The 20,334-nt window shown below is 43.1% G+C and overlaps 1 protein-coding gene across 14 annotated transcripts in view; it reads right to left on the reverse strand.

Annotated features, from left to right (window-relative positions):
- The window catches only part of LOC138473332 (deleted in malignant brain tumors 1 protein-like), a 678,824-nt gene that overhangs the window by 370,164 nt on the left and 288,326 nt on the right, over positions 1-20,334 (reverse strand). For 7 of the 14 annotated variants that reach the window (XM_069612008.1, XM_069612004.1, XM_069612002.1 and 4 more), the window contains 2 exons: positions 17,594-17,620; positions 12,865-12,891 (listed from right to left, as the gene is read on the reverse strand). In XM_069612008.1, coding sequence (XP_069468109.1) covers positions 12,865-12,891; positions 17,594-17,620 — 54 coding nt within the window. The remainder of the gene's footprint in view (positions 1-12,864; positions 12,892-17,593; positions 17,621-20,334) is intronic. The other 7 variants (XM_069612009.1, XM_069612005.1, XM_069612000.1 and 4 more) reach the window with 2 other exon arrangements.

The raw sequence follows: 20,334 nt of genomic DNA on the forward strand, positions 1-20,334 counted from the left end.
CATTAGCTTAAGCTCTAGGATGCAGCGAAGCCTGCTTCACTGTGTCCTGAGTAACTATTTATCATCATTTCTTAATAGTATGCTTTCTATGTTGAAGAATAAAACATTGAACCCTAAATCCCAAATTCTGATATTCATTCGGAAAACAAATATACCTGTAGTTTTTCTGCAAGGAATATGCATAAGATGTCAAGAGAACAGAACCAAACGAAGAGTGGAGAGACGCAATCACAAGTGAGAAAGACTAGATCATCTAAATATATGGGAACCTTAATGTATTTATTTGTATTTTATTGAATTGATATAGCCCTTTACTCCCGAGTGCTTTACATGAGAACAAGTAACAAACAGCAAGCATAAGATGACAATTGTTGTAAGCATGTTATCCCCACATCCAAATCTCGATGATTCTGTCCAATTGAGAATATTTGGTTCCAGGTGATATTAGAGAGTGTGTTGGGAAACATTAAATGGGTGCCGATCCCAGTGTGCATTAGGTCTTAGTAATTCAAGCTCGCAACACCTTTATCGCAGACATGCCTGTCAAATATAAAAGACCTGTGATCTCTCTTATGTTCACAAAATGACATTTGGTTATATGGAAATAAGCTACGAATTCTTATTGGTTCCAGTACCGGACTGTCCATCTTGGAAATTATAATTTTCTATACGAAAATTTTGGATAGGGTTATTCTAGCTTTTGGTCATTTGTTTTTTTTTTTTTTTTTTTTTTTTTTTAGTAAGACACATTTAATGTTCATATTATTACTAAAATATATACGTTAAGGGATCATTCAAAACGAACATTTTTAAAAGAGCCAGTTTAGATGGTTAGTACAATTACATTATTTATTTGTGTTTTTAGAGCTGCTTTTGCACCTAAATCCTCCCCCAAAGACAGCTGTGTTGTTTTCTCTGGTTGTAGAACTGTAAGCAACGGCTGGGGTGACTCGAGCAAAAAAGATATAATCAGAGAGTGAGAGAAAGAACGAGCGAAAGCGAGTGAGAGAGAGGAGGTAGGAGAGCACAGAGAGTGCGAGAGATACAGAGAGAGGTAGAGTGAGGGCACTCAATGGGCTATGATACGCCAGGCACAGCTTGTATTTTGTAACTACCTCTATGTGAACGATCCAGGGCTTGCCAATCTAGTCTTGTTAATTTCACCTCACACCAGACCCCTAATATCCTTAGTCTAAGGCCCTCATTCCGAGATTGGAGGTAAGTAATGCTCCTTACCGGCATGGCGTAAATAGCATGTCCACGCAGTCATCAGTCTGCTAATAAAGGCCTATCACGACTTCGCGGGCACGAGCTTTACGCCATGCCGTTAAAGGCACCTAAAATGCCCTTAGCAGCATCAAGCATAGCGCAGATAACACCACTGACAAGGTCCAATGCGGCATTAGCGGTGACCGTTATTAGCGGTGACCACTAATAACGGTCCCCGCTATTAACGGTCCCTTTGCACCAACCTCGGAATGACCCCCTAAGTCTTACTCTTTGTACCTGTTCCCAAGTAAGTGCTTGCTTAGCCTTTGGCTCAAACCGTTGCAGGTTTACTAAGGTTGGTTTCCCCGAACCCAACACCAGTTGTGATTCTGAAAAACTTGCAAACATTCACTTAAGTGCACATTGGCAACTGCATCAGATTACCATACCGTGCGAGCCTGGAAAATCACTTTACCTCGAAGCACATTATCAAAATCTTGAATAACCGTATGCATTGTTTCCCGGTAGACAGTTATAATTCCAAGGTGAAAAGTTTGGTGCATTACTATTGTACCCTTTCGAGCACACCTGTGGAAGGGGACACATAGAACCAGTCAGGGTGTGTGGTTGCTTTGCAGCGAATCAAAGAGCATTTTGGGAACATAAGAAGAAATACAGATCATGGTATCTGTGATAAAAAAGTTATATGCTTGAGTCTCTAAATGCATAACACAGACTGGGCTGAATGCGGAGGTTCAGCTGCCATTGCGCGGCCATCGTAAGGCAATCATATATAAAGGCTACAAAAGCCCAACCCTATCCTATTAACAATGCTCTACAATGGCTGGTTATGGGAAGTTTAGAAAGGAACGAAATGTTTTTGTGGAGGAAATAATGCGGCTTGAGTCAGCACAATAATACACAATATATAGTAAGGATTCCTTCAAAGTAGGAGGCAGCGACCTCTCCCTAGCCTTCAGGGAAGTTCCCAGACAGGATGCCCAGACTCTTGTTCCACCCCCAAAAGTCAGATCAAGGTAGCTGCCGGGGTGGACTCTGCCCCTTTAAAATAAGAATGCACCCAGGCCCTACAAATTCCCACCAAATGAAAAAGCAATTCCACATAGGTCAGGATTTCTGGGGGAAAGTATTCATGCCATTGGTTCAGGCGTTGGAGGCTGAATCGTCTTTGAATGACAGTTTTGACAGGTGGGTCCTGCGGTTCCCGTCACTGTGAGCTACTTTTGGGAGTTATGTTATGTTAAGATTTCTTATATAGCGGGCTGTCCCCCAACCATCAGCCACTAAAGTTAAAAGAGATGGGTTTTAAGGGCCTTCCTAAAGGCCAAGTGGTTAGATGTTTTTTTCAATGTCATGGGCAGCTTGTTCCATAGTTGCGCCGCAGCAATAGAGAAGGCACGACCCCCAATCCGGGAACAGCAAAAAGGTGGCACACAGAGCAGGCCAGCCGACTCAGACCTCAAAGAACGCTTCAGGAGCTAGCGTGAAAATTTAACACAGATATACACCGCCCCTGATCGTGAAGAGCATGATGCACAATACAGAGGACCTTGAATTTGATGTGTTGGGTAACCAGCAGCCAATGCAAACGGCGCAAAAATTGAGAGATTTGGCCACCATAAGGTGACCCTGTTGCCACCTGCGCTGCAAAATAATTCTGAAGGCGTTGTATTCGGAGGACCAAGCCATTATGCTGTCAAGATAAAGAGAATTGCAATCGTCCAACCGACTAGATATCATTGCAGCCATGACCAGTGGGCGCAGGTGAGGTGGTATCATCTGGAGTACTTTTTTCAGGATTTTCAGGTGGAAGAAACCAGTCTGACAGACAGATGGTACCTGAGCATCCATGGACAGGGTGGCAGTTATGATTACACCCAGATTCTTAACCTTCCCCGTGGGGACAAGAAGAGAACCCAAAGAAGAAGGCCAAAAAGATGCAATCCAAAGTGAGGGATCAGGAGGAGAACCCACCACCAGCACCTCCGTTTTGTCCCCATTCAACTTCGTTCAATTTAGGCCCATCTACTCCCTGACGGCTGTCAGACACTGATGAAGGCTCAACGACACCCTGTCCCGATCAAGATCTAAACGGATCAGGATCTAAGTGTCGTCGGCATACGAATAGCATCTGACGCCAAAGGAGCGGATGAGGCACACTAGAGCCCAGATGTAAATGTTGAAGAGAATAGCGGACAAAGCAGAGCCTTGAGGGACACGGCAACTAAGGTGACAAGAATTAGAAGAAAAAGGAGAAAGCAGAAGAGATTGAGATCTATCAGCCAGAAAAGAGGAGAACCAGGCTAGTACTTGACTAGATAAATCAATTTGGGCCAGATGGGATAGCAGGGTAGGATGATCCACTGTGCCGAAAGCAGCTGATAGGTCCAATAAAATCAGGGCTCCAACACCTCCTGCATCCACTAGCCTGGCCATGTCATCCTGGACGGAGACCAGGACGCTCTCCGTACCCATGCCTGGCCCAAAACCAGACTGGGGTGTGGGAGTGGATCACTACCTTTCTAGAGTTGGAAGAAGATGCAAGAAGGACTCTGCGACAACTCCCATTAAGACCCCCAGGATACCCCAAGTGCAGTGAGTAGCTTGAGTGGCCCTGCACAGTGTCCGGGACATAAAGAAGCTAAACCAGTGGACTAAGGCTCCAGGAAGAATTCTATCCTTGACAAAGAGCAGCACCAACAGAGTTCCACAATGAGGTTTCCAGCCCCAGGGGAAATGGTAGAGCCCCTTCTCCAGAGGGTGTGAGCCAGAGACAGCCTAGGCACTTCTCCAAGCTCTAGAGGTAGAGGGCAGCAGAGCAGGACTCTGCTTTGCTCCAAGCTCCAAAGGTAGAGGGCAGGAGAGCAGAACACGGCACTGCTCTGAGTTCCAGAGGTAGAGGGCTTCAGAGCAGGACTCGGCTTTGCTCCAAGCTGCAAAGGTAGAGGGTAGCAAAGCAGGATTTAGCATTGCTCCGAGCTGCAGAGCTAGACTGCAGTAGAGCAGGAATCAGCATTGTTCTGAGCTCCAGGGGTCGAGGGCAGCAGAGCAGCACTCTGCATTGCTGCAAGCTCCAGAGGTAGAAGGCAGTAGAGCACGCCTCGACATTGCTATGAGCTCCAGCGATCTGGGGCAGCAGAGCAGCACTTTGCATTGATCAGAGCTCCAGATGTAGGGGGCAGCAGAGCAGGACTCAGCATTTCTTCAAGCTGCAGAAGTAGATGACAGCAAAGCAAATCTTGCCATTGCACCAGACCCCAGAGGTAGCGGCTAACAGTGCAGGACTCAGCATTGCTCCGAACCCCAGAGGTTAAGGGCAGCAGAGAAGGACTCAGCATTGCTCTGAGCTCCAGGGGTCAAGGGCAGTAGAGGATGATTCGCCATTGATCCAAGCTCCAGAGGCAGAGGGCAGGAGAGCAGGACTCGGCACTGTTCAGAGCACCAAAGGATGAGGGCAGCAGAACGAGACTCTGCACTGTTCAGAGCTCTACAGGATGAGGTCAGCAGAGCAGGACTCTGTATTGCTCTGACCTCCAGAGGTCGAGGGCAGCAGAGCAGGATTCATCATTGCTTCAAGCGACATAGAGGGAAGGAGAGCAGGACTCAGAATTGCTTTGAGCTCTAGAGTTAGAGGGCAGCAGAGCAGGTCTCGGCATTGCTCCAAGCTCCAGATGTAGGGAGCAGCACAGCAGGTCTCTGCATTGCTTCAAGCTGCGGAGGTAGACGGAAGCAAATCAGGACTCAGCATTGACTCAGGATCGACAAGTGGATTGTTAAGTGGTCTTTTGGGGATTAACTGCACTGACTGCTTTTTGCTGTGCTATGCTACGCTGTATCAAATGAATCCATCACAATCAGTTTCCAGCTTGGAGTCTTTCTCCTCTCTCCATTCTACTGGGAGGAGCTACTTTTGCCAGCAAGGTTGCCGACTACCATATAATCTCCAGAGCAGCGCAGAGTGTGCACGGATCGACAAGTGGATCGTTAAGTGGTCTTTTGGGGATTCACTGCACTGACTGATTTTTGCTGTACTATGCTACGCTGTATCAAACTAATTCATCACGATCAGCTTCAGGCTTGGAGTCTTTTTTTTATTGTATATTGGTTTAAAAAAACCTTTACAAAAATGTACATAATAAGTCATAAAAGAACATTAAAACATGTATTAAACTGCTGGAGAAAAAAAAACATTATACAAATTCATTACGAAATTCACTGCTAAATTTTGAATGTCTCACAAAACATAAATTCATGCTCACAATTTCAACAAAGCTAAAATCAATTTTCAATGTACAAAAATCACATATACTTCTTTTAAATATAATTTACCACCTCGACAGAGTTTTAAATTCTTTTTTGAGCCTTCCGTTAATTGCATTTCACACAATATTAATAATACAATGCATCACACGTCAACTGCGTCATGGCTCGGTCAGCCAAGTCGTGGAGTACATATTTAAGTGGAACATAAATGTCACAAATATTATTTAGGTTCTTTCCCTTACACGATTAGGTCACATTGCATAGGGTCGTTAGAAAGGCAATAATTTTGATCTTTAACGAGATATCCGACCCGTGCAGCATTTCGAACCATATTTGATCCCTTATCACATACGATGTATCATAAACGAATTCTGAAAAGAACGCAAGCCTCTCGCTAGTCAGCATGGGACAGACTAACAACAGGTGCAACAGTGTTTCGTCGATCTCCACATTCGCACAAAATCTACAGAACTTGCGATTCTCAGGAATTAATTTTGTAATTAAGCAAATTTCATTAGTATTCAAAACATTGAACCTGAATCGCATAATACTATTGCGTAGTTTACGAGACGGATATTTTACCAGATATGACTCAGGTTCCGGGAACCATTTCCGCACAGATAATACTTGATAGTACAACTGTGAGTTCATGAGTTCATAATAACTGCATTATTGGCAACCCAGTCAAATGCTTTAATCAGTATTTTGATCTTTGCTGGTCTCTCAATGAGACATTTAATTGAGACACCGATATTAGACACAGTGTTTTCCACCTCCGTTTTCAGATTCATCATGTATTTCTCAGTTACATCATCATTAAATATTTTATACAGTGAATTTGGCCCTACTAAGACACACTTTCTGTATAGCATTGCTTTGGAGTCTTTCTCCGCTCTCCATTCTACTGGGAGGAGCTACTGTTGCCGGTAAGGTTGCCGAATACCATATAGTCTCCAGAACAATGCGGAGCAACCCAACCCAACCCAAAAAAGATGCAACCCAATCAATCGCCTCTTCAGGGCAGTTTCCTGCAGTGTCCAGGGCCTCTCGGAGCTTCCGATGATCCAATACATTTAAAGCTGCCGAGAGGTCCAAAAGGATTAGCAAGTCTGATTTTCCTTTGTCCAGGATGACGTGTATTCTGGTTTGCTGGTCTAACAGGGCAGAATTCAGTGCTGTGTGCGCTTTTGAACCCTGACTGTTGTGAATGTAAGAGATTGTTCTTGTCAATGTATTCCTGAAGTTGGCGTGTGGCTATTTTGTCGAGTATCTTGACCTGATTTTTATTTTTACTAGGGGAGTGACTGTGACAGTTTCTATTTCCACAGGGACTTTTTTTCGGTCCCTGAATGACAAGTTTGTCAAGCGGCATAGGTAAGGAGCAAAGGCTTCTGCCTTATCTAGGATAAATTTAGGAGGCCGGATGTTCTCGGAGCATGAGGTACAGTTTATAGAACAGAAGATATTCAACATGTCTTCTAATGAGACAGGCGAGAACTGGAACTTGGATATTTTAGGTTTTTTGATTCCCTCCTTGATGTGGGGCAGAAGTGGTGGGTCTGTCACTTTGCAGTTTATAATGGTTTCTCTGGCTTTTTTTAATCTTATTTAGAAAGGCCGTTTGAACATTTTCGCAATCTTCCATGGTTGGCTGGAATGGGAGAGAAAGAGTAGGTGGTTTTTCTATAGATTTTAATATTTGAAACAATTTCCCGGTAGAGTTTGTGGTAGTAGAGATCTGATCATTGTAGTAGTTATTTTTCAGTTCCGTTAATTTGGCTCTATACAATTGGTCAGTTTTAAAGTTTTCTTTGTTTGTCTCTGAAGCGTCTTTACGCCACTGTATCTCGAGTTTTCTTTTGGCTTTTCTGAGTTTTGCTGATTCTGTCGTAAACCAACTTTGGTGATTCAGATTTGGGCGAACTTGTTTTTTTTTTAGTAGTGCGTGCTTATCTAGTATCTCCTGAAAGTGGTTGCTATAGGCGGATGCAATTAAATCACAAGTGTTGTCATCTGTGGTTGTGTTCATAATATGTGTGATCCCATCAGATAGGATAGATGGTGTGATTTTTTTCAGATTTCTGCTCTGAGTTGTTTTGGGTGTGTTGTCAATATGTCTGATCTTGAATGTTATGGAAAGCTTAGCTTCGATTTTGTAATGGTCTGTCCGAATACAAGCCAACGTGTCAATCACTGTTATTTCTACATTGTTGGTAATGATCCAATCCAGTTGGTTGCCAGTTTTGCTGGTGGGTGAGTAGGTGAGAAGGGGGGAGGGATAGCCTTGGGCTTTTCCACTGATTTCAGGATATTAAATAGCTTGCTGGTGGAGTTTGCTGCTGTAATGATCTGTTCATTATAGAAGTTCTTTTTTGCCACTATAATCATATTTTTGTAGGTTTTCTCGCTATCCTTCCATGATGCCTTATTAGCGAGAAAGGGGTTTTTATGCCATTCCTTTTCTATGTTTCTTTTTCCCTTTTTAGTTCTCCAAGTTATCTCGAGAACCTTTGTTGTTTTTTGAAGGTTGATCTAGTTAGCTTGATTTGTGGAGGTGACTTCTGGTCCACCAACTTCTCAAGGTTGAAAAGTAGGTTTGTCAGTAGGGAGTCACATGCATCCTTCTTACTTTGGCTGTTTTTGACGTTATCTAGGCATTGCTCTAATTGATTCCTGTGTATATTTTTGAAGTTCTGTTGTGTCACTTTAATCGGGCAGTTGGGGGTTTTGGGTTTCGGCAGTGGCAGAGTGATGAAAAAGGTGACACTATGGTGATCTGACCATTTACAGGGTTCGGTTTTATAGTCTTGTGAGTCAAGATTGTTTGTGGCGACCCAGTCTAATAGGTGTCCGTTGTCCATCGTAGGTTCCTGGTTCGACACCTTAAAGTCAATGTTGTTCTAAAGTTTCTGTAGGTTAATAGCTTCTCTGTCTTTAGGATCACCATGACATCAATTAAAGTCACCCAGTATTATTGTGGGCGTATTGGCCCACAATAATACTGGGTGCATATTTAGTTGGTGAGTAATATCCTCGTTAAATTCCGGGATGCTGGTAGGTGGCCTGTAGACTACGATTATATTTCAGCTACTGTTGTCTGTAGGGAGGTGTTTTAGGTGCAGAATGTTGCTACCGATGCTTGTTATGCTAATGGGGAAACAGATGAATAGTGTCTCTTGCAATTACTGCTACGCCTCCCCCTTGCCCTTCTTCTCTGTTAGAGTAGAAAATGGCGATATCGCATGTGGGGCCAATAGGCTCTTTCAGCCATGTTTCAGTGATACATAGAATATCTATTTTCTCATCGATTATCCTGTCATGTATGCATTGAGCATACTTGTTTAGAGAGCGGGTATTAAGTGAACAGATCTTTAGTTCAGGTTTGGGGGTTGCTTGACTTACACTACAGTGTTGCGGGGTTGTAATCTGTTTATCTTTTTTGGGGTGTTTATTGGTTGCAAGAGCTTCCTTAACTGGAGTTTGGGTTTGACTAATTCGAACTTTAGTTGTTTCAGTAGCTATTTTGGCCAGATTCATACAATGGTAATTGTGTAGATCTAGAATCAATTTGTCTATAGGGAGCAGTCCCATGGTTACCGGTAATGGTGTTGCAGATGGTCTGGGTTCTCACAGACAGTGCATCCTGCGAAGACCGGCTTGGCTTTAGAAGCGCTTTAGATATGATACTTCAACCCTCCCATAGGTAATCTCTCCGATTCTCGGTCACAGGGACACTACTAAGCTATTTACATGTGCCTTCTGTTAGGGAGAATTCTCAAAATGTGCTAATGTCCTTACCTTTTGAGACCCCCAGCAACTTCGATGGATTTCTAGGATTTGATGTTTTACCTGGGAAGAGTGTGAGCCTTTTTTTCCCACTCTTCAATGTATTTTGTGTGTGTTTTACTTTTGTGTTCTTTGGTTATGGAGTTTTAAAACAACTCCATAGACATCATCTTTTTCTGTGTGTCACACATCACCTTCAGTGCAGTGGCACAGGGGTGTCTTTCTGACTCCCCAAGGTTTAAATACCTTCTCTGGGACTGACTACTGTCTCCCAGAGCACGTAAAGTTAAATTGGCTTTACTAGTCTTTTTAAATTTTCTGACCCAGCACACACTATCTTCCTATAGAGTGCTGGAGGGGTTGCCTAGCTTCCCCTGAGTCAAAACACTCATGTAAAAGTCAAATGTTACCCTTTCCTACTTTAAATGGCTGGTGGCAGTGGATTAGATCAACTACCGTGATTTTTCCCGACCGCTAACAACGGTAGCTAAAAATCGGGTCAGCCATGTTTTTCAATATGGCGCCCCAGACCTATCTGCAAAAACGGACTCCGGTCATCTTTTTTTGCTATTTCTTTTAGGAAAGGTCCTTCTTGTGTTTGTGTCTGCGCGCCAAAACAGATTCGGTCCCTTTGTTCATTGGCCTTTTGGCGGGCTTCAGTGTTGAAGCCCTTCTTTGGCGCCTGAGTGTCTGAGGTGGAGAGTATGTGCGGGAGGTGCCCGAAACTCCCTGTGCTTAGTCTCCTAGGAGACCTGAATGCACTCGGGCGTGATTGGCTGGCTGACTGTCCAGCAAGGACAGCCACCCTGCTGTGTGAGTGACAGCCAGGCTGGAATGAATGGGGGAAAACTGTTTAAAAGCAGGTCTCTGGGACTTGGAAAGCAGAGTTGGCCACTGGAACGAAAGAACCAAAGACGAGCTGAAGGAAGAGGACTGCTGCAACTCCTGGATGACCAGTGAAGACCTGCTGCAGGTCCAAATTGCCTGAAACTCCATCGACAGAGAAGCCCTTCAAGGTTAACTTCTTCCCTTGAGTTTGATGGGAACAACCAACTCGCAAGCCACCTGGACAACGTCCCCATCTGGTCTAATTTTCTACAGAGTGCTGTTGAAAACTGGATAGCCAGAGGGAAGGAAACCAGCTTGCGGACTTTAAGGCACTCACACCTTAAACCAACGTCTTGCTAAAGGTTTTGGGATCATCCCTGGGCAGTGCAGGAACCTTCCGACGTCCTCCTTCTTGTCCCCATGACTGAAGCTCAGCAACAGCGAGATCTGCTCGAACTGCCAGGAACAACTGCTTCAGCTACAGCTCTTCTTCACTTTTAAGGTACTGTGCAAACTCAGTCCGGAAATCTTTTCGGCCACTGCGAAAGTTCGTGGAAACTTTCTGAACTTCGAAGGCTTTTCCTTCCCTAAACATTCATCTAACTTTTCGCCTAGCCAAATTCTTCTAAACTCTGTGGCAAAGACTTAACAGTTTAATACCAGACCTGTGCTATCCAATACAAAGACTCTGAACCATTGACTTTGGGCCAGGCCTATGAGATGAATTGCTGGTTGTAGTTTACTGAAACCATTTGCCCTGCCTATGAACGTATTTGTGCTGTTGATTCTCGTAACCTTATCTTTTTACCCTGTTTAAAAGTATATGAAGTGCCATTTTGCTCTCACTTCAGGAGAGCTAAACTTGTTCATTTACTTACCGGTTGTGTATTTATGGTTTATTAGTGTGTGATATTGAGCTGCTCTTGCTAGTGTAATGTTTTCAAACTGACTGTGTAAATAAATGTATATTCTTTTACCAAGAAACCTTGAGTAAGTGTTTAAATCACTGTATCGGTTGGTCCTTTGTGTAACTTGTTCTACTGCTCACTTACACTCTTGGGATAAGTCTGGCTGCTCAGCCATCGCTACCACTTTACTGTGTAGTACAGGCTCGTACCAAAGGTGAAATTGTGCTGTCACCTGTAGTCTTAATTGCATGTAGTGTTTCCAAAGGGTACTGCATGTGATTCTGCCTAACACCTTTCAACCCTGGGAACCCCTCCAACTCCATCCTGTTGACCCTTCATCTCTCCATCACTTGACCCCTCAGCCACTGGATCTATCTGCCATTGGATCTCTTGGACACTGGATCCCTTGGACACTACACCCCTCTGACAACTGATCCCTTCCACATCATCCCTCCAATACCCTCTCCCACTGACACCCCATCTCGCTGATAGCACATCCCTCAAACGCCCCAACCCTCCAACAGAACATGCTCCAGCCACCCATCCCTACAATGTTCCATCTTTCCAACCTCCATCCCTCTAAGACACTATTCTTCCAACATTCCATCACTCTGGCTCTGCCCCCGGGACACCTTTTCCCTTCCACACCCTTTGCCTCTGACTCCCAATCCCTGTCACACCTCATCCCTCCAACACATCTCCCTCTAAAGCCCCACCCTTCTAACACCCTGTACGTTCAACACACTGATCCCTCTAACACTGCATCTTATTCTGACAACCCATTTCTCCCACACCCCATGTCATCCCTCAGACACCTCAATCTTCTGAAGTCCCATCCTTCCAACATTCTTAATGTGATGCTCCATCCCTAGGGCATTCCATACTTTGGACAGTTTATCCCTCCGACTCTGCACCCCTCAGACTCTGCATCCTTCCGATACTCCCTGCCTCCATCACTCATCTCTCCAACTCTTCGAGACATCCTTTTTTTTATCCCAGAGAAACTCTTTCCCAGCTACACTTCTTCCCATTGACATTGCATCTCTCTCACACTCCATTCCTCTCACTTACCAAGTCTATGTTGCATTCTTCTCACCCTCCCTCCTCAAATTCCCATTCATAATGACACTCCAGCCCCGCCGCCCTCCATCTCTTCAACACTCTGTTGCAATGACACCCCATTGTCTCTTTGACTCCACCCGTCTGATAGTTCATCTCTCTTCTATTGCTTCCCACAGGTCGTTCTGTGGGAAGCCAACACTCTGTACCATCTGCATGCCTTTTTGCAGAGACTCTATTTCTGTGGAACACTATCTTTTAGACACTCCATTCACTCGACGTGTCTTCCCTTCAACATCCTATTTATAGGTCACTTCATCCCCCTCACACTTTATCCTTCTGCCGTCGCAGCCAGGCTTCATTCTCTGATACACAATCCCTCCTCCACACCACTGCTCTGAGCGGCCACCCTTCTCACGAGCCATCCCTCTGACACCTCATCCTTCTGTCACTGCAGCCTTCAGACATGCCATCCCACTGACACTGTATCCCGCTGACACTTTATGCCCTGTACTCAGACCCTATACATCTCTCAGGCTTCCTTCTCTGACACACAATCCCTCTGCCACATCATTGCTCTGTGAGGCCACCCTTCTCACGAGCCATCCCTGCCACAGCATGTCTTACTACCTTCATCACTACCTGCCCGCTCTGTCTCAGCAATCCTTTCTTTCGCTGTCGCTCTCCTCCTCTCCTCTTGCAAACCTTTATCTTATGCCATTCACAGCTTTTTATTCATCAGTAGAAATTTCCAGTAATTGACAAGGAACGGGTGGGAGAGTGAAGTTACCTGAGCGTGTTGTTGTTCTTGTGATAGCTGTAAGAAGGCAAGAAGAGAGCAATTTAATCATTATTCACAATCTGTTCTGATTATCTACGAAGAAGCAAACATTTCCAAGTCAACAAGACGCCAACAAAGGCAAGATTTAACACAGACATCCCATCATAATCCCGGGAATATGCGGGTGATCCATTTAGTGTACGTTTATTATGGCTGTTTCAGGTTGACTAATTCATTCGGAATAAAACCAGTTTGAAATTCTTTCATTATATATTAATTTGGACTACTGACTACTCAAAGAACCAGATGAGGTAAAAGCCTATGCCTAACTCAAGTTTTACCACACCCTAAACCTAACCCTCAACTAAAACCTAAACTATGCGCATACAAACAAGAGCTCACCATCCCCATTACCTTGTCCCTAGTCTTAGTGGAAAACTAAACATTTAAGCATAAGCCTAAAGTCAAGGCCGTACATAGCAGACTAAAAGTCCTAAACCTAAGCCCGACCGCTTGTCCAAATCTATAAAACAAAAATGAATTCTCATAGACCAAAACTAAGCCTAAACACCTGAATCTAATTAAAACTGCACAATGACAAGCCAGAACCAGCAAGTTTCAATATAAATCCGTAAGCCTACAAATATATTACTACAGCTCAATGGCAAAGACTGAACTCCTAAAATCATCTTAAACACCTGAAATCAAGCTCGACATTTGACAGCTGAATTAAACCCCTGGAATCAAGCTCAACAGCCTACAACTGAATTGAACCCGGGAAATAAGGTTCAACTGCTCAAAACTGAATTGAACCCATGAAATCAAGCTCAACAGCCTAAAACTGAGTTGAACCCCACCCCTGAACACAGACCTAGATATCCTTGAGCTTTAATCAATCCCCTAAGTCTACTGCACTTTTAAATTCAGAGCACAAACCCTTACCTTTAACCCTAAAACTTAAACTAAATCGCCTATATAAATATACATTTTCAAAATGCACCATTTTCCTCGGAATAAGATGCTTTGTTTTGGCGAGTGACCTTAGGTCATACAATAAACTAACAGCACCTCTCCACTCTCTCCAGGCAGTGGTTCAAGATTGAAACTGCACAGTCCACACATGAGGTTTTGGCCAAGCCAATCGCATGATGACGTATAATGATGTGCACATGAATGTTTCTGCGGGTTGCATAGTTGTGGTGTTGGTTGTGAAGTGGTTAGAAACTTGCCTCTGAAGAGAGGGTATCCAGGGGACCTGGGTTCGAGTCTCGCCTCCTCTAACGCCTATTTGAATTTCCCTTGTTTTTTATATTTTATTTATTCCGGCACACAGTAAATGACGATGTTCTGTGCACACATTGGCAGCTGGAGATAGTCCATCCATCTATCAGATTGTAAAGGTTTGCGACCCTTTGGCAACCAATGTCATTTTTGCTTTTCCAAACAAAATATTGTATAAATACTAGTGGAAAAGCCTATGTACATGGGCTAATGTGCGTAAAGGAGGACATTTTCAGAGTCTAATTATAGTGGGTGATGTATTTTAACGTAATTTATGGTAATAAAAAGAAAAAATACATGGTAAAGGATCTTGCTCCTTTTAGGAGTAGTAACCTTAAACAATATATCCCAGAATCTGTTGAAAGTACAACATAGTACATACGGACAATTGCTATATCTTCTCCTCATTGTCTTGGATTCCATTTATGGGTTTTGGACTCAAATATACAATGTTGAGTGACGTCATAGGAATAAAATTCATGTGCAGCATGATTCAAAGAAGACATGAGATCATAAAATAAAGTATATGTTTAAAAAGTACATGAAGAATATTATTGATGTAATGCATACTAAGAAATATTACAATAAATAATTCCATTTTAATTACATAATATATAAGTACAGTAAGAGAAATAGTTCTAAATCAATTGAATTTCTGTTTATATGTTTCTTTTAAATGTTTATATTGCCTTAGTGTATGCAACTTGAAGTATGCTGCTAAAGTGGTATCCCTTCTTAGGCCTTTTCTGCAGCTAATTGTATGTTATCATTGTTGAAAAACAAATTTTTTTCGCCTGGAAGGTGAACGTGAAGTCTTATGTTTGTATGCGTAAGGCAACAGCTCACTTTACCGGTGATAACAGGCGAAGTGGGCAGGACGGCTTCGGACAAAGATACATCTGGCCTTTTATTATATAGTATGATATTTTTCTCTAAGGATGTTAGTACATTAAGGGTTGGGTATCTGCAGAACCATCCTTATGTTGGCACCCAGAGCTATCTCTTCTAAACTTCTGCTCAGACCCAAATAAAGTGACAGATGTCAGAGCTATTTTAGCCACACATTGAAATCCTGAAACTATCAGAACATGTATTTATAGTTCATGGCTTGTTGTGAAAAATTAAATATGCTCTATGACCAGTGTGCATTATGTACTTAGTGATTCAATCATACAACCCGTTTATCACAGACATGTTTGTTGGATGTAAAGACCCCCTTGTTCCTTAATTCTATGCAAATCAGCCAGGAACTCACATTGGTGATCTTTGTCCCCTCCCACATTTTCATAGTTTTTTTTTTTTTAAAAGGGAATAAAAAAAATGTACCAGACTGTCTGTCTTGGAATGGTAGCCTTATATTGGGAAATAATTTGTGTGGTTATTCTAGAATTGTGTAATTCACTTTGCTCATTAAGACAAGTGTAATGTTCCTACGACTACAATATATATGGGAAGTGATCATTAGAAAATTAACCGGTTTACAATGTTATTAAAATTAATTTCAATTTTTAACAGATACATTTGCAGAGACTACACACTATTTTGACTTTCAACATGTCCTTCCATCTTGTAATGGGTTGGGATGAGATCCACACCAATTAACGGTTAATTTTGTGAGCACTAATGCAAAGTTTAATTTTGTTTGCTGGCCACTGATTGGTAATGCTGCTGAACCCACGCATGTTTTACAATATTTGCAAACTCTATTCACCCCATATATCTGACACCTAATCCCGCTGACACCTCATCCTTTTGACACCTTATCCCTCTGACATTTCATCACTCTGACACCTCATCCTTCTGTCGCTGCAGCCTTCAGACATGCCATCCCTAACACCTCATCCTTCCGTCGCCGCAGCCTTCTGACATGCCATCCCACTGACACCTCATCCTTCAGTCACTACAGCCTTCAGACATGCCATCCCTAACACCTCATCCTTCTGTCACCACAGCCTTCTGACATGCCATCCCTAACACCTGATCCTTCTGTCACCACAGCCTTCTGACATGCCATCCCTAACACCTCATCCTTCTGTCACCACAGCCTTCTGACATGCCATCCCTAACACCTCATCCTTCCGTCGCCGCAGCCTTCTGACATTTCATCACTCTGACACCTCATCCTTCTGTCACTGCAGCCTTCAGACATGCCATCCCTAACACCTCATCCTTCCGTCGCCGCAGCCTTCTGACATGCCATCCCACTGACACCTCATCCTTCTGTCACTACAGCCTTCTGGCAGGCCATCCCTCTGACACCTCATCCTTCAGTCACTACAGCCTTCAGACATGCCATCCCTAACACCTCATCCTTCTGTCACCACAGCCCTCTGACATGCCATCCCACTGACACCTCATCCTTCTGTCACTACAGCATTATGGCAGGCCATCCCTCTGACACCTCATCCTTCAGTCACCACAGCCTTCTGACATGCCATCCCACTGACACCTCATCCTTCTGTCACTACAGCATTATGGCAGGCCATCCCTCTGACACCTCATCCTTCAGTCACTACAGCCTTCAGACATGCCATCCCTAACACCTCATCCTTCCGTCGCCGCAGCCTTCTGAAATTCCATCCCACTGACACCTCATCCTTCTGTCACTACAGCCTTCTGGCAGGCCATCCCTCTGACACCTCATCCTTCAGTCACTACAGCCTTCTGACATGCCATCCCTAACACCTGATCCTTCTGTCACCACAGCCTTCTGACATGCCATCCCTAACACCTCATCCTTCTGTCACCACAGCCTTCTGACATGCCATCCCTAACACCTGATCCTTCTGTCACCACAGCCTTCTGACATGCCATCCCTAACACCTCATCCTTCTGTCACCACAGCCTTCTGACATGCCATCCCTAACACCTCATCCTTCTGTCACCACAGCCTTCTGACATGCCATCCCTAACACCTCATCCTTCTGTCACCACAGCCTTCAGACATGCCCTCCCTCTGACACCTCATCCTTCTGTCACCGCAGTCTTCAGACATGCCATCCCTAACACCTCATCCTTCTGTCGCTGCAGACTTCTGGCAGGCCATCCCTCTGACACCTCATCCTTCAGTCATCAAAGCCTTCAGACATGCCATCCCTAACACCTCATCCTTCTGTCACCACAGCCTTCTGACATGCCATCCCTGTGACATTGTGGCTCTCTGACACTTTATGTCCTATACTCAGACCCTATAAATCTCTCAGTCTTCAATCTCTGACACGCAATCCCTCTGCCTCATCATTGCTCTGAGAGGCCACCCTTCTCACGAGCCATCCCTGCCACAGCATGTCTTACTACCTTCACCACTACCTTCCCGCTCTGTCAGAGCAATCCTTGCTTTCGCTGTCGCTCTCCTCCTCTCCTCTTGCAAACCTTTATCTTATGCCATTCACAGCTTTTTACTCATCAGTAGAGATTTCCAGTAATTGAAAAGGAACGGGTGGGAGAGTGAAGTTACCTGAGCGTGTTGTTGTTCTTGTGATAGCTGTAAGAAGGCAAGAAGAGAGCAATTTAATCATTATTCACAATCTGTTCTGATTATCTACGAAGAAGCAAACCATTCCAAGTGAACAAGACGCCAATAAAGGCAAGAATTAACACAGACAGGCCATCATAATCCCTGGAATGCACGGGTGATCCAATTAGTGTACGTTTATTATAGCTGTTTCAGGTTGGCTAATTCATTCGGAATAAAACCAGTTTGAAATTCTTTCATTATACATTTATTTGGACTACTGACTACTCAAAGAAGCAGATGAGCTAAAAGCCTATGCCTAACTCAAGTTTTACCACACCCTAAACCTAACCCTCAACTAAAACCTAAACTATGCACATACAAACCAGAGCTCACCATCCCCATTACCTCGTCCCTAGTCTTAGTGGAACACTAAACATTTAAGCATAAGCCTAAAGTCAAGCCCTTATATCGCAGACTAAAAGTCCTAAACCTAAGCCCGACCGCTTGTCCAAATCTGTAAGACAAAAATGAATTCTCACAGACCAAAACTAAGCCTAAACACCTGAATCTAATTAAACATGCACAATGACAAGCCACAACCAGCAAATTTCAATATAAATCCGTAAGCCTACAAATAAATTCCTACAGCTCAATGGCAAAGACTGAACTCCTAAAGTCATCTTAAACACCTGAAATCAAGCTCGACATTTGACAGGTGAATTAAACCCCTGGAATCAAGCTCAAACCTATAACTGAATTGAACCCATGAAATAAAGTTCAACAGCCTACAACTGAATTGAACCCATGAAATCAAGTGAGATTCAGAACCCATGAAATCAAGCTCAACAGCCTACAACTGAATTGAACCCCTGAAATCAAGAGCAACAACCTACAACTGAACTGAACCCATGAAATCAAGCTCAACAGCCTACAACTGAATTGTACCAAGGAAATAAAGTTCAACAGCCTACAACTGAATTGAACCCAGGAAATAAGGTTCAACTGCCCAAAACTGAATTGAACCCATGAAATCAAGCTCAACAGCCTAAAACTGAATGGAACCCCACCCCTGAACACAGACGTAGTTATCCTTGAGCTTTAATAAATCCCCTAAGTCTACTGTACTTTTAAATTCAGAGTATAAACCCTCACCTTTAACCCTAAAACTTAAACTAAATCGCCTATATAAATATACATTTTCAAAATGCACCATTTTCCTCGGAATAAGATGCTTTGTTTTGGCGAGTGACCTTAGGTCATACAATAAACTAACAGCACCTCTCCACTCTCTCCAGGCAGTGGTTCAAGATTGAAACTGCACAGTCCACACATGAGGTTTTGGCCAAGCCAATCGCATGATGACGTATGATGATGTGCCCGGCTCTGTTAAAGCACATGAATGTTTCTGCGGGTTGCATAGTTGTGGTGTTGGTTGTGAAGTGGTTAGAAACTTGCCTCTGAAGCGTGCGTATCCAGGGGACCTGGGTTCGAGTCTCGCCTCCTCTAACGCCTATTTGAATTTCCCTTGTTTTTTATATTTTATTTATTCCGGCACACAGTAAATGACGATGTTCTGTGCACACATTTGGCAGCTGGAGATAGTCCATCCATCTATCAGATTGTAAAGGTTTGCGGCCCTTTGGCAACCAATGTCATTTTTGCTTTTCCAAACAAAATATTGTATAAATACTAGTGGAAAAGCCTATGTACATGGGCTAATGTGCGTAAAGGAGGACATTTTCAGAGTCTAAATATAGTGGGTGGTTTATTTTAACGTTATTTATGTTAATAAAAAGAAAAAATACATGGTAAAGGATCTTACTCCTTTTAGGAGTAGTAACCTTAAACAATATCTCCCAGAATCTGTTGAAAGTACAACATAGTACATACGGACAATTGCTATATCTTCTCCTCATTATTCCATTTATGGGTTTTGGACTCAAATATACAATGTTGAGTGATGTCAGAGGAATACAATTCATGTGCAGAATGATTCAAAGAAGACATGAGATCATAAAATAAAGTATATGTTTAAAAAGTACATGAAGAATATTATTGATGTAATGCATACTAAGAAATATTACAATAAATAATTACATATTAATTACATAATGTATAGGTACAGTAAGAGAAATAGTTCTAAATCAATTGAATTTCTGTTTATATGTTTCTTTTAAATGTATATATTGCCTTAGTGTATGCAACTTGGAGTATGCTGCTAAAGTGGTATCCCTTCTTAGGCCCTTTTCTGCAGCTTATTGTATGTTATCATTGTTGAAATACACATTTTTTTCGCCTGGAAGGTGAACGTGAAGTCTTATGTTTGTATGCATAAGGCAACAGCTCACATTACCGGTGATAACAGGCGAAGTGGGCAGGACGGCTTTGGACAAACATACATCTGACCTTTTATTATATAGTATGATATTTTTCTCTAAGGATGTTAGTACATTAAGGGCTGGGTACCTGCACAACGATCCTTATGTTGGCACCCAGAGCTATCTCTTCTAAACGTCAAATAAAGTGACAGATGTCAGAGCTATTTTAGCCACACATTGAAATCCTGAAACTAACACAACATGTATTTATAGTTCATGGCTTGTTGTGAACAATTAAATATGCTCTATGACCAGTGTGCATTATGTACTTAGTGATTCAATCATACAACCCGTTTATCACAGACATGTTTGTTGGATGTAAAGACCACTTTGTTCCTTAATTATATGCAAATCAGCCAGGAA

This window comes from Ambystoma mexicanum, chromosome 8 (genome assembly GCF_040938575.1).
Source record: "Ambystoma mexicanum isolate Mex_15411 chromosome 8, UKY_AmexF1_1, whole genome shotgun sequence".
NCBI classification, from domain to species: Eukaryota; Metazoa; Chordata; class Amphibia; order Caudata; family Ambystomatidae; genus Ambystoma; species Ambystoma mexicanum.